This window comes from Apus apus, chromosome 1 (genome assembly GCF_020740795.1).
Source record: "Apus apus isolate bApuApu2 chromosome 1, bApuApu2.pri.cur, whole genome shotgun sequence".
NCBI classification, from domain to species: domain Eukaryota; kingdom Metazoa; phylum Chordata; class Aves; order Apodiformes; family Apodidae; genus Apus; species Apus apus.
The window spans coordinates 168744565-168759854 of NC_067282.1; the positions used below are offsets into that span (position 1 = coordinate 168744565).

General features: G+C 40.5%; 1 protein-coding gene across 5 annotated transcripts in view; it reads left to right on the plus strand.

The window, feature by feature from the left end:
* Positions 1-15290, plus strand: part of PTPRR (protein tyrosine phosphatase receptor type R) — a 145534-nt gene that overhangs the window by 111243 nt on the left and 19001 nt on the right. For all 5 annotated transcript variants that reach the window (XM_051639420.1, XM_051639393.1, XM_051639382.1 and 2 more), the window contains 3 exons: positions 3195-3279; positions 10905-10984; positions 13118-13255. In XM_051639420.1, the coding sequence (XP_051495380.1) occupies positions 3195-3279; positions 10905-10984; positions 13118-13255 (303 nt within the window). The remainder of the gene's footprint in view (positions 1-3194; positions 3280-10904; positions 10985-13117; positions 13256-15290) is intronic.

Here is a 15290-nt window from a genome sequence, read left to right on the forward strand (position 1 = left end):
GAGCACATAAATGTGTGCAACTTAGATGTTGTTTGTAATTACTTATACATAATTTGTATATATGTTTAATAAAACCAGTTTTTATGTATTGGCTATATAGCTACAGACTGCATGTGCTAATTTGTACACATTCATCTGCTGGGCTTATTTTCCCCTGTGTTAGTAGGAATGTTATCCCCATAATATGCTGATTTTTTTTTTTTCCTGGAATCATCTTTTGGATTTCACAGCCAGCTTCAGAGTAAGTGACTAGCCTGTGGCTGTGATCCATGGTGTATTGTCAGATTTTTGTCTGTGCCCTTGGCCCCACAAGTACTTACTCCTGGGAGGAGCTCACTAACTAGAAAGTGTTTACAGGATGTAAGTGATTAATATTATTAATTGACCTTCTTGGCCCAGAGAAATGCATTTCTCTTTTCAACTTGATGGCGTTTCTCCACCTGTCAGTAACTTGCCAACTAATGAATTATTTTCAGATTTCAGCAGGCATCAAAAGGGAAGCAGCCAGGTGGCAAGAAGGGCCGCGGTCACTGGCCACCATCCCTTGAGCAGGCAGACAGCTCTTCCTCATACATCTTCTTCCAGTCTCTGTGGATGACAAATATATATCACTTTAAACAAAGGCTTAATGTATTGCTATCAGTTGGTATATAGCTGAGTAGGGAAGCCTTTCAGAAACCATGCCCTGCTGGTGTTTATATTAAGCCAGAACTGAAGCAGGGACAGTGTAGGGCAGTTATAGCCCATACCATAGCCAGTCTGGACAATTTGGAGGCCAAGAGTTGAGGGGAAGAACCACTGGGAAGCGGTGAAAGTAAGAGGTGGATATAAGAGAAGTGTGGGAGCCTGTTTTGTAGCACCATGGAGCAGGAAGGGACATCAGAAGCAGGACAGAGGTGAGATGGTTTGACATGAAGGAATGGAGATGAGGTTTATGCAGGAATGAAGTCTTACAATTGAGAAGATCCTGCATGTAACACATCAGATGGATGGCAGTACAGGGAGCTGAAAAAGGAGTGGGTGAAGTATCTGCAAGGAAGGTGTATCTTAGAAGCACCACTTTGGCTGGCCTGAAATGAGGGGCAGCAAGTTATTCTTTTGAGGAGTCAGCTGAAGAGCAAGGAAGAGACTGAGGAATTAACTGAATGAGGGAAAGAGGAACAATAAAGATGGTCTAATAAACACATGGACATCAGGCAGAGAGGGTAGAAAAATCAAAACCAAATCAGATGTTCCAACTTCATGTAGTAAGATATTTAGAAGCCAAGTTGGGAAGCAGAAAAGAATCAAAGCAATTCGTATTGAGCCATCATAATTATACTTAGAAGCACAGAATCATTGAATAATTTGGGTTGGAAGGGACCTTAAAGATCATCTTATTCCAACCTCACTGCCATGGACAGTGGACACTTCCCACTAGACCAGGTTGCTCAAAGCTCCATCCAACCTGGCCTTGAACACTTCCACAACTTCACTGGGTAACCTGTTCCAGTGCCTCATCACCGTCACAGGAAAGAATTTCTTCCTAATATCCAGTCTAAACCTACCCTCTTTTAGTTTTAAACTGTTACCCTTTGTCCTGTTGCTACATGCCTTTATAAAATGCTACTCTCCAGTCTTCCTGTAGGCCCCTTCAGGTACTGGAAGGCTGCTAGATGGTCTCCCATTAACTTTGCCTTATCTTCAACCAGAAAAGTAAGAGGACAGCTTCCCCTGCTTGGTGAACCCATGTAAAGATCTGCTGTTGGGTGCATCCTTGGCAAGCTGTTAGGGACCTTGTCCCTGTTCCTGTAAAAAAAAAAAACAACAATGAACCCATGGCAGCCAGTCATGCTGGGCAGGACCAGACCTTGGGTCTGAAGGACAGTGGCCATGCATTGCATCTGTGCCAAAGTTCTGGGCAGGGCTGTGCCTGTGGAATTAGAAACAGGCTGATTTTGGACAAAAATCCTTAAGATTTTCCGGTGGTGCAAGTCAAAGGAGGTTTGCACTGAATAGGGTAGGAACATATCCTTTGTGTCTCCTCATGTTCCTGTGTGTCTGTATGAGGTAATTACTTAATATGCTGCTGTCTCTTTGGATAAATGTCCCAGGCTAGCAAAGAAGTTTTCAAGTCTCTAGTAATGACTGTGCTTTTAAGTAGAAGTATTAATTTACTGAAGACCAAATTCCAGCTTACCCTAAGATAATTTAAATAGTGCTGGCCAAAAAAAATCAGTGAAAAATGGGATCTGAATCAACTGAAGCATTTTTAAAATGGGATTTTGCCAGATTGTTTTGGTTGGTAAAACACCCTTCACAATCAAAAAGAAAAACTCTACATGTTTCATCTTGCCATTTTCCAAGTGTTGTTTTTATTCAACTGTAAGAGCACTGTTTGAGGATCTCAAAGATAAATATATTGTCCCCTCCCACCTTTAGACCAACTGAAACATTGGTCAATGAAAAATTGGAGGCTTTTTCTTTTTGTGCTGACAAAGAATTAAAAAAAAAAAACAGCAATTTTAAGTTGATCAGAAGTATATCATTTGTATATTTTTGGAACTTCAAGCAAACTGTCACATTATTTACTTGTACATCTGCATATTTAAAGAAGACAACATGGATTAGTCACTAAAAGATCAAAATGGGAATTGAAAGCTTCAGATTTTATTATTTTTATTATTTTTATTACACTTTTGAATCACTGAATGCGAAAGACTAAGCCACTTCATTCTAATAGATTCCATAAAAAGCAGTTGAAGTTTTTGACTGACATTGTTAAGGGGTTTTCACGAAATTAAAAAAAAATAAATGTTTCTCATCACTTAATATTTAATTATTGCGAAAGTTCCTCCCTCAATTGTGGTGAAAGTTCCTCCCCCAGTTATGTAAAACATGCTTTTCTCCTACAGTACTGCACTCTTCAACTCCACTTTCCTAGAACTATTGTGTGTTTTAACTTCTCTCCTACTCCTGCAAAAACTTTGCTTTTAATAATTCATAAGAAGTGTTCCTTGGAAGTCACCCGTTCAATATGCAACTCCCTGTGTTTATTAAAGGAAGGGTGTTGACAGGCTTGAGGTGGGAACCACTTTTCTTCTTAATAACTTTGATGTCAAAAGACAGTTGTGTAAAAGCAGATGGCCTTCTGGTGATAATTTCCTGCATGGCTCTTTTGGAAACACCAATCTGATTTAATTTATTTTTTATAGGAAATACCAATGAATTTTGTGGATCCCAAAGAAATTGACATCCCGAGTCATGGAACTAAAAACCGCTATAAAACAATTTTGCCAAGTAAGTGAGTTAGCCCGTGGTTTCCTACTGTGACATGTAGTCCTGCTTTGAGAACATTGCTGTGAAAATCTAGCAGTCTTTATCTTTGATCATTGTGTACCTGTTCATAAATGTATTTATATTCTATATAGAAAGACAACAAAAACCCAGTGCTGTAGGACTGGCAAATGCAGAGCTCTGACTGGATGCCTTAGTAGGTACACGCTTTGTCAGCAGCCCAACCACATGCTGAACGGCAGCCTGGATGCAGGCTGGCTTTCTCTGGAAGACAGCTCAGTGTGGGAAACTGTTCTTTTCTTCCCCACATGTCTAAACAGGTAGATGGGTAGAGAGACATCTGATGAGCCTCACAGTATCTCCCCCTGATTTGGAGGATAAGAGAACCAAGACTCTTACCTTCGTCACAACCCACACCATCTTCCAGTCATCTAATTCCCTCTCGTTGGTCCAAGCTACTTGGGATCCTGCCCAACATGAAGTGGCTCAGACTAAAAAAATGCAAACACATCCTATCCTTTCTTGTAGTGGACTTCCATTTTTCTAGGCCCTTTGGTGTTTTTCTTCTGCCGGCACCACATGGCTTTGTGGAAATCTGTTTACATTAGTCATAAAGCTACCCTCACACAATGCTGTTGCGTCATTGCTGTAAACTTGTTACTGCTTTACTATGCTGCTTCTGTATTTTCACTGGCCCAAATTATTTGTTTCTGACAAAGTAACAATTGCTTTGTTATAATTAGAGGTGACTGAAAACTTCTCAATGAATAGTTTTCCTTCAAAACACACATTTCTCTGAAATGCAACTCTTTTAATAACATTTTTTGTGGGATAATGAGGTCTTCCCCTTTTCTTTTATTAATAATTTTATTTTCTGGTCAGTTTCAAAACAGGCTGCAGAAGTTTTAACACTGCACTAAATATAGACATTAATAGTTGTTTTTTTATAATATTTTGACATCACCAAAGTCAAAAAGTGCAGTGATTCAAAACGTTGGGAGACACTCCCGCAGAAAAATGTAAACATATCCCTTTTGCTCAGGTTTGGAATGAATAATACTTTTAAAATGACGGCATATCCTATCAAGTAGAAATTTGTTTTCTAATCATCTCTATAATGTCCTTGTAGGCCTGTGTTATATAGTAGCTATACAAATTCATACACTTCAAATGACAAGATTTCTCTCAGCAAGTCTAAATCCTTGTAATCTGTTCCAACATACAAAAGCCTTGCAGTCAAATTAATGAAAACTGATGGCCTTGAGCTGCTAAGCTGGTCTCCAAAATGTGATATGTAGTTGGGAAAGAAGCTAGGTTTGTGGAGTCCTTGCTTCCCTTCAGCCCCCAGTAAAATTCCCATTAAATTCAATATTAGTTCATCTATTGCCACCAGTAGCTGTGTGCAGCTGAGTGCAGTGGAGGAATATTGAAAGAAGTTAAAGAAAATAACTGAATGCAAGTTATATACCAAGTAATAAAAAAAAATCAGCATCCCTTAGCGTCTGGCCCAGTGTCAACAGGATGTACAGGGAAGGTGAAGTCCTGACCCCTTTGACGACAGCGGGACTTTTGCCATCAGCTGCAGTGGAGCCAGGATATCTCCAAGCCTCCCTCCCTGACAAGTGGAATTTTGGAAGATGTTCTCCCTTCCCATAGTATCTCGCATCCAAGCTGCCCCAGTCACCGTCAGCTTTGCCTTCAGCAGTGCCTTGCAAATGCAATGAGTCCTGTTTCACTGCAGCATGTGTTTTGAATCAGGACATGACAGCTGGGCCATGGTTGATGCTGAAGAGCTTTGAGAACCAGCATGCCTTTGTGTTTTCATCTCCAGTTAGCCAGGACAGGCTGCTGACTCCCAGGCACATGTTCAGTCCAAGCACGCTGCCGGTGCGCACCACGGCTACTCACTGACAGGCACTTTGTAACCACCTTTGACAGAAATCCAACAGTCTGTTGTGTGTTAGCACCAGGCTGTTTCAAAGAAGGTATTTTGAGGATTGAGGCACATGCTCATAATAAATACTCACACACCCCACACCCAGTCTGAGAGGGTTTGGAAACGATTTGAGTGATTAAATTGAACAGCCTTCCTGGTTTCCTGCTCCAGTGATAGCAACCCGCTGCTTCACATGCCCATGTCAGTTTTTCCATTCTCAGTGCTGGGTGTATCTGCTGAATTGTGGCACCTGTGGTGACAAGTGATGTTTGAGATGATGGATTATCTCCTAAAAATGCCCAGTCCTGCCAGCTCCACCCTCTGCACTGTGGAGGATGTTCTCTTTTTCTAAGAGATAATTCTGTGAAAGGGTGCAGAAGGGCAGGTTTTTGGTAACAGATAGTACCAGCTAAACATACTCATGTGAAATAAAATGCCTGCCTAATGAAAATTATTCTGTATGGAAAACTATACCATGCAAGAAATGTTCCATTTCTATAAAATATGTTTCAGTGGCAGTATAACACAGCCAACACTCTCACATAAACACCAGGATGCCTCCTTAAATTTTCTAACTGTTATTTGCTTTGTAATAATAAGCTAATACATGTAACAAGGGGACAGTGTGGGATCAGAGGCAAGTGTCTTCACTGTTCCTTAAAATCACTGTTTCTCTGTCTCTCCTCCTGGCCTCACCCACTGGTCCTGTCAAACCCTTCCTGGTGTCTTCAGCAGCATTCCCTCTGCCATCCACCTACGGCATTTCTCACCCCCTCTGAGCAGCTTCCCAATTCTGCACACAGATTTTCCAGTCTTTCACCGTGTTCACATCCTTGTGGGAGACCATCGGCCTCGCTGCTCCCTCCTCATCCTCTTGCTCCACATCATCACCTTTTTCTGCTGTCCCCTGCAGCCTCTGCTACATGTCACAGCAACAGGACCTCATGTTCAAAGCCCTGTGTATTTTCCCCTTCCTATCTCACTTTTCCACCTCAAACCAGAAGCAGAATTCCTGTGGTGCTACAGAGCGGACAAAGGAACAAGTGGCTTAACACTGTTCTCTGGGTATCTTTGTGTGTGGAACACACACAAGGTACCTGGATGTCATTCCTTACCCCTTTCTGAAGAATAGCTTCGGGCAAAAGCCTTCAAAAAAACACTCACAGAACAGCAGTTTCACAGTAACATTAAGGTAGAAAGCACTTGGTGGGTGAGACCCACAAATCCACAAGATGTTGCATGAAGTCCTTGTGCTAAAACTGATTCTGGCACTCCAGTTAAGGACAAGGGGAAACTTAAATCTAAATTGCATGAACAAAGCACTTTCTTTTGTGAGCTTATAGACAGATGCTGGAAAACCATTCTCTTGATGCTGAGAATTTTCAAGCTCCCTTGCGCTACAGGCCTGACTACAAAGGGTCATGTTTCCTCCATTCCTGCTCTCTAATGAAGGCAAAAGCCTCGCCAGCAGGCTTTCAATTACCAAAGGAAAAAATCATATTTATAAAGCAGGAGTAAGTCTCAGCAGAATTCAACATGGGTTCATCAAAGCAATTTTGTGTCCAGATGAGTCAACAAAACGTGTCCTAGTTCTGGTGACCAGTATCATAACATCTATATTATTTCTAAAAAGCCATTATTATAATAATTGATCTGTGTTAGACTGCATAGTTGAAAGTGCAAATGGATGTTAAGCAAACCTTATTTTTAGTGAATAAGAAAGATTTCCTTTGCATGAATAAAACTGTATTTTGTAACACCAACGCACATTTTAAAATGCAGAAGCACTCACCATGATAAATCTGCTAAGTTTTCCATTGAGAAATCCTGGACTACATTGGAAATACCAGGAGAATATTCAGATGAGATTTAAAAAAAAAATGCATAATTTACAGGTGTTTATACATCAAGTATTTTGAGGCAGTTGTGTTCTTTGCAAGCAGGGACATCTTACATTAGAACAGATTGCTCAGAGCCCCATCAAGCTTGACCTTGAATGTCTCCAGGGATGGGACCCCCACCACTTCTGTAGGCAACTGGTTCCAGTGATCCACCACCCTCATGTTAAAGAATTTTTTCTTAATGTCCAACCTGAATCTACCCTTTTCTAGCTTAAAACCATTACCCCTTGTCCTATTGCTACATGCCCTTGTGAACAGGTCTTCCCCAGCCTTCTGATAGGCTCCTTTCAGATATTGGAAGGTCACCCCCCAGAGTCTTCTTTTCTTCAGGCTGAACAACCACGACTTTCTCAGCCTGTCTTCCTAAAAGAAGTGCTCCAGTTCTCTGATCATTTTCGTTGCCCTCCTCTGGACATGCTCCAACAGGGGGGTAACACTTTCTTTAGCCTTCCTTTTCTGGTTTACACACCTGTAGAAGCCCCTCTTGTTTTTCCTTACATCTGTTGCCAAGTTCAGCTCCAGCTACACCTTGGCCTTCCTGACCTCATCCCTACACAACCAGGAAATGTCCCTATACTCTTCCCATGATACCTGTCCCCACTTCCACAGCTTGTGTAGGTCCATTTTGCCTTTTAGTTTGACCAGCAGCTCTCAACTCAGGCATGCTGGTCTCCTGCCTTCTTTCCCTGATTTCCTACACCTGGGGATTGAGACCTCTTGCACTTTATGGAAAACACCCTTAAAGATCTGCCAGCTCTGTTCTGCTCCCTTGTCCCTGAGGGCTGTTTCCCACAGAGTCCTATTTACTAGCTCCTTGAAGAGTTGGAATTAAAAGCCTACTCCCCACCTGGCAGAGATTGGCAATGCTGGTATGATTCTTCCATATTCTGTGTTACAACGTTTACCAAATAATACCATAATATCATCATTTATAGACTGCAAGGGGGTGTTTAAATTCCAAAATGTTTCAGTATTTGAAAGATGTGTGATCAGCTGGGCTGCAGGTGTGAGAGCAATCTGCCTCACAAATTTTTTTGTTTCCTTTCCAGCTCACAAAACAGTAATTCCTTAAGGGCTGCTCTTCTCACAGTATTTCAGTCCTACTGTTGGTATGGCAAGTAGAACTGGGAGTAACAAATTACTTATCTTGTAAATGCTACAAATACAAAGACTCCCATGCCCTAAAGAACTTAAAACATGGTAGCAGTCTAAATGGCAGAAGGAAAAGCTGCGGCAGCACTTTGTATCCACTGCACAATGAAGAGCCTTTTCAATGGACAGAGTCCTGTGTCTATATTAGAAAGCGTTCTTCATGGAGTGGATGAACCTCCAGTATCAACGGCAGTGAGGGAGGCTGGCTGGCAGTGACCAACCTGTTCCCTGTACTGGGCAGTTTCATGGGGCAAGCTACAGCCCCTTTAACTGCCTCCTATTCCTCCAGCTTGATAAATTCACACCAGTATTTATCTCTTAAAAATGGAATTAGAAGCTTCTTCTCCTCTAATGGGAGAGCTGTTCCAGACTTCCTAGATTCACAAAAGAAAATGGCAGTAATCTGGCCTCTGCCAAAACTGTAGGGGGCATTTGTTATTAGTAATTGCAAGTGCTTAACAGCTCTGCTGAGTTTCAAGATGCTTTACAAACATTGATGAATTCAGCCTTGCAGCCACCATCTGTGTCTTTCTGCTGTAGCTTCAGACTCTCAGGCTTTACCATCCTTGAGGAAAAGATTATTCCCTCCAAGGTATTTGTCATCCAGGAGGAAGCTAATTACTTCCATTTGTGGCTGATGATTGCTTAGTGGCTCTGGTTCTTTAGTGGTGCTCAGGTTTTTCTCATTTCAGAGCTAAGTTTACAGCATTTACCTATTTCATAACTGATCAGGACTGTAAATTTATAAAAGATTCCCCTTCAGAAGCAGTGTTTGTTTAGTTGATTGGAGTTGGAAGGAGGTCTCAGAAATCGTGAAACTGATTTAGCTGCTCCTTAGTAATAGAGGTTTTTATCCCAAGAACTGGCAATTAAGCTGGATGTTGAGTCTACTTGGAAGAGGTTTTTTAAGGTAGGGGTCAAGCCACACCAAAATCAGAGGCATTGTGTGAACTGGAGGAAGTGGGTGTTTTTCCAAGGCTATGTAGCCTGAGGCATTTGTGGAAATGGCTAATAATCACTCCGTGCTGAAAAGGAATGAGAGGTTTCCTGTCCTCATATTGTTGAGGGGAAAAAAAAAAGAAAAAAAAAAGCTCTAAGTGAAAAAATTGGGAAAGTTAGTACAAAGAGATTTTAATGCAAGTTAACTAGGGTTCACCTGTGCTATTAATGCAGAGAATGAGACTTCCATGCACAGACTCTGAACTAGAAGTCATGCATTCATTTGCACATTTTAAGACACATACTTTCAAAACACAAACCTGGGTCCTACAAAGGCTCCATTCCTGTTCAAGGCACTCCTGTGACCTCCAGTGGGATAAGGACCTCAAGAGTGTTCAGGATCATCTCTCTTCTTCCTTTGATTTGCAGAGGTTTTATCTTGTTCTTAGAACAAGATAAAAGTCACAAAAGGAATCCGAAGCAACTCTGAAAATGCCAGTTTTTACTACAGCATATGTACACCAATTAGATATTTCTTGTTTAAACAGCAGGGCCACATGATAAATGGCATTTTCTTACCATTCTCCAGTTCAGCATCCAGGTATGTATCTTCAAACACTGCCTAGATTGCACTCAGCAAAGCAGCTCTCCTGAGACTCTTTCCAAACCAATAGGTGCCTGAATACTGTCAAAAAGCTGCTGATTCTAATTATTTAAGCAAATTGCCAGAAGAAAATACTTTTTTTTTTTTAGTACAGAAATATTTCTTTATAATTCTGTCAACAGTAGAATATTTTTTCAGAAAACATGAAAAAATAAGAAAGTAAAAATGTGCCCCTAGACAGCCACAAGATAGGCACTTTATTTCCCCTTCTCCTTATCCCTTTCTGTTATAGGCTGTGTAATTGAGAATTTACTGGCTTAGATTCCAAAAGGCTAATACATGGGGAATCACATCATCACAAATAAGCAACAAGAGCTTCCTTTGCAGGAGGGATTTAGTAAACCCCAGCTTTCTACTCAACAGGCCCCCACTGAGTTCTAGATAATCCAAGGCTGTGAACGACAGAGGAGTGTGAAGGAAAATGTTCCTGTGTTTTGGCATTGTGTCTTCAGTCTAGTATACATGAATGGTCACAAACTGCCAGATGAGAACACAGGACTGAAGGGAAGGATATGGATTACCTAGTCCAGACCCTTGCAGAGAATTTACATTGGTATAAAAGAACACATGGCTGATTTCATTCCAGGCAGAGGGATCTTTTCTTCGTTTAAATCCAGCTATACTTACTGGAACCGTAAAGCTTCAGGCAAAGATGAAAGTTGGATCCAAAGGACTTGGTGTAATTATCCAGCACTGTACAATGATGTGACACAGGTTTCAGACATAGTCTGGGCAGGTCAGCTTGATACTCAGTACAGCAGACTAGATCTTGCTGAATGTTGCCTGGACCTGATCATGTTGCTTCCATGTCCACAGCTTAGTGAGATACTTCTACACAACCTACCACTGTGCACTATAGATGCACCTTAGTTATATATGATGATTCTTTGCAGCAGGAAGAATTTAATTCATAATGCTTTAGTGCGTAACAACCCCAAATACAGTAGATTGTTTACTTCGACAAGTCTTTGATTCACTGTAAAAATCTTCTAATTATGGGTTTTCTTTTCAATTTCCATCTTCCTTGTCCTTTTAGATCCTCTAAGCAGAGTGTATCTGACACCAAAAAATCCATCTGACTCCTTGAGTACCTACATAAATGCTAACTACATTAGGGTAAGTAAACATACACTGTTCATGTGCTTTTGAGGCAATATTTGATTTTCCATGTGAATAGCTGATTTTTCCAAGGTGCTACCAATTTTATTCCTACCCATCTAAATTGATAAATCGTAATTGTTTTGTCTGTGTGATAGAAATGGTTTCATAAGCTGTTTTTAACAATGACCACATAACCACTAATGTATTCAAATGGTTGCAATAAGAAAAATAATTTCTCTGTTTATTAAAAGCATTAAGAAACACATGCATTACAGTTTCTGTTTATTTCAGTATTTACCCTTTAATATTGTTGTACTGCCTTATAGTAAATAAAGGGGGCTACCTTTTAGTAGTGACAGATGTTGGTGTAAAAGATCAACGTCAACTACAATATAAGCTGTAAAGTTGCTCATTGCAGTAATCTTATGCACAAACAAGTTCACTGGTAATGTTTTTTTTTTTCATGTGTAACTACATTAGTTGATAGTCCTGAAAGAATAAATTAAACAATTAAATAAAAGCTGTAATGAGTTTGTAAAAAGGAGCACAAACAGATGTGTTAAATATACACCTGTGCTCTAGGACACACCCTTGTTCACATATCTACTCCCTACATAGAGTGGTTGCATGACACAAAGACTTCACCAACATGATCTCTGTTGGAAAGCATTCTTTCTAAATGTCAGCTATTTTCTAATACTCGATCATACACACACACTTGAACTTGTGGCACAGTGTGTGCTAAATACACTACCAAGAAACTACTTCAGTCATGTTTTAGAAGTATATTCCTCTACTTGCAAATTAAATGTATTAGAGTTACATACCAGATCCTCAGCTGGAATAAGTGTAATAGTGCCAGTGAAATTTGGCCCTGGAGCTCTGCAGAGATGTTGCATGTTTAACTACCAGTACGCTAGTATATACATACATATCCCCCATACCCCTTACTCTGCCTCACTTTACACTCTGTACTTCCAGTCTGTTTTATGAAAGACATCATTATGTAACTATGCAGAGTAGCTCTCTTTGGAAAGCAACTCTTCCATCAATCAGACCATGTTTTCAGTTCTCTGAGGTCTCCATTCTCCCCATGCCACCTCCCTCAGGCCAACAGATTATGATTTCTCCTGCTGCTAACATCACTTGAACTGTCAGCAACTGCAGAAAAAAATCCAACCCAATGATGAAATGGAATTTCACATCCATGTATGCAAGATCAATAGGTTTGCTGGGTTTCTGACACCCCTTTCTTGGACAAAGTGTGTTCAGGCAGATTGATGAGAAGAAGGAGGACTATTTGTACCAGCTGAGGTTCTATGCCATTGGTCATGCTATGAGTAGCAGCTGTCAAGGAAAAAGGCACCCAAAAGAAAGACCCATGGGTAGAGGCTCCTTCGCTACCTCCAGCTGCACTCCATTCACTCATCCCCTTCAAACACTGCCAGGCTCTCCTGGTCTGCATTACTGCAGAAATTCACAAGTTCTCCTTCTCACCTGAAAAATAAGAAGGAAATCTCTTGGGTTTTCCCATTTCTTTTTGCCTTTCCATCTCTGTGTACCTGACCTTTCTTTCACTTCCTATACACACGTGTGTCTCAGGACTCCCTATCCCGATACTCTCTCTCCTATAAGGTTTCATAAAAGCACTTCTCCTGTAGCAAAGATGCAGAGCAATCTTTGACTCCACAAGCATTCATGTATTTTTAGTCTGTTTTCCTATCATGAGTCTTTGTAGAAACCAATGTTTTAGTTCTCTTTTTTTGTTGTTTTCTGTGGCTTGCTGAACATAAACAATCTTATAAACATTGCAGCAATATAAATAATGGATTAAAGTACCACTGGATGATGGAAAGCCCCAAAAATTGAACAACAGAGTAACCAAGAAGAAGCCAAGCAAGCAGGGAAATTTGGGAGTAATTGATGTAGTCTCAGGTCCATTGAATTAGTAGTTTTCAGAGGAAAATATGTTCTACTGAAAAAAATCTGATTTGCTCTACTCTTAGTCATTACTGCTTTCAGTTCAAATACTGTTTGGGATTTTTTTAATACCAGGTTTCTTTTTCTGCTCTTTTAGGACATTCACTTGCACTTTTGGTTTACTGTGTGATTTTAAAATAAATGCTTTTGTGTCTGTTTCTAAACCAGGGATATGGAGGTAAAGAGAAGGCTTTCATTGCAACTCAGGGACCCATGATTAATACCGTGAATGATTTCTGGCAGATGGTTTGGCAAGAAGACAGCCCTGTCATTGTTATGATCACAAAGCTGAAAGAAAAAAATGAGGTATGACAACTAGCCAATCTGAGAAATTATTCCAATGTCTGCGTACTGTAGAAGTAACCTTAGCAGATATGGAAGAAAGCTAGTGGATAACCAACTCTTAAATATTCTGGTATTGGGCACTGTGAAAAGTAATGTTGGAGTAGATAAGTACACCAACTTCAATTGCATAGCAGTTATAAAATATATTAAAAAAATAAAATAAAATAATTCCATTTTCTGGATCTGTGCTGCTAGGTTCCTAATTTTTTAACAACTACCTCATTTATCTGTTGGTCACCTCTGTACCTTTTGTTACTTTCTGTTGAGTTACAATTAGAAGTTTCCTGACATGGTTGAAGTTTGTGCTTTTCTACAATGGCAGGTTTGTAATCCATTCCAGATATAAGAAATTTTCTGAACCATCTCAGAAGCATAGCTTGGGCTCACAACTGCCAGTACCATGGAGGGACTTGGCCAGAATGGAAACACATGACTCTTCACCTTAGTACCAAGAAGATAGGACAATTGCATTTTAATTGCTAATGGCCATCTAGTTGCCTGTTATACATTCTCTGACTTTTGGATTGATTTCCAACTACATCTTTAATAACTTTATGTAGTGTTGATGGAAGTTGTTGCCAGGGTTTTCTTGGTGGTGCCAGAGTCCATATTTGTGACTGCCAGCAATTAGGAATAAAAATCACCCTCCCATGCAGAGGACCAAGACAAAGCTCTGTTTTGGAAGTTTAAATGTTCAAGAAGTGTTTTATGGAGCTTGTGCACAAGAGAGAGACATAAGGAATTTTGCTTCTTTCTTGTGTCCAAACTGCTAGACTTGGTAGCAATTCCCAGCTCCATGTAGGTGCCTCAACTAAGTCTCAGCACCACACCAGTTAAGCACCAGGGCTATGTTACCTCTGCTCCACTCCCACGCCTGCCCTTCAAACTCAGACTCATGTGTTGATAGAGAAACAGAGTTTAGGCAGGCAGAGTTCCCAATCAGACTGATCAAGGAACCAAGATCCTAAGAGAGTTCTCTGGGCTCAAACTCACTGCTCCATTTAAAAGTGGACTCAGTAGATAAACTCTTCTTTCTTCTGTGCTTGACCACTCCTTGGCTCTTTGTCATGGTGAGTTTGGGCTTCTAATATGAACTGGCTTTAAAATCCAGTGGATTTCAAGAAAGCTGTGTATAAAAAGTAAGTTGGTCCTGTAAAATATCCCAAGATGTATTTCCAAACCAGGTGCCATTTTTGCACTAAACTGTTCAAACAAATGTCCAGAAGCCTAAGTTAAAAAGGTTATTCCTGCAAACATAGAAAACTTAGCCCAGCCTAATTGGCCCAAAGAATAACTTTTTCACTGAGGAAATGCTGACTGTTTAAACACTCACATCTGACACTGTTTAAGAAGAATGACTTGAAAGAAGTGCCCAGTGGTTTCCATCATGTCAGGAAGCCCTGTGTTTACCTGAGTTACGCAGGCTCTAAGCACTGGTGTTTATCCGCATTGTTGTGGCCTGGCAGTGGTAATTTCCTCCTAACAGAAAGGGTGGGGAATCTCATATCATTCCCAGGCTATAAAGAGAGGCTGTGTTTGCACAAGCTGTCCTGCCCTGTCTAGAAACCTTAGAAACTCTCACACCACTAGTGGGTTCCTCCTGAAATCTTGCTTGCTATTGAAAAACCCCCAAGAGCTCAGCTAATGGCTATGCTGAGTTAACTAGTTTAACTCCACTGTTAAGGTATTTGCTCTCTGTAGAGAAGGCAAGAGCAGATGTTACTTAGCATAATAGCACTTGTTATTTCCTCTTCCCTTTGGTCTGCTTTATTTCCATCATTTTCGGGGAGGTACAGCTGCAATATACACATACACAAACACCTTCATATTTGAAAGCATACTCATCCACATCCACCCTGCACAAATAAACCTGACTCTCAGGTATAAGACCCATTCCTCAGTTAGTTTAACATCAGTCAGCCTCAGTTGGAGTTATAACATATTAAAATGTGTAAATTAATGTATAATGAGGGAGCTCTCCAATGAGAGGTGCCTG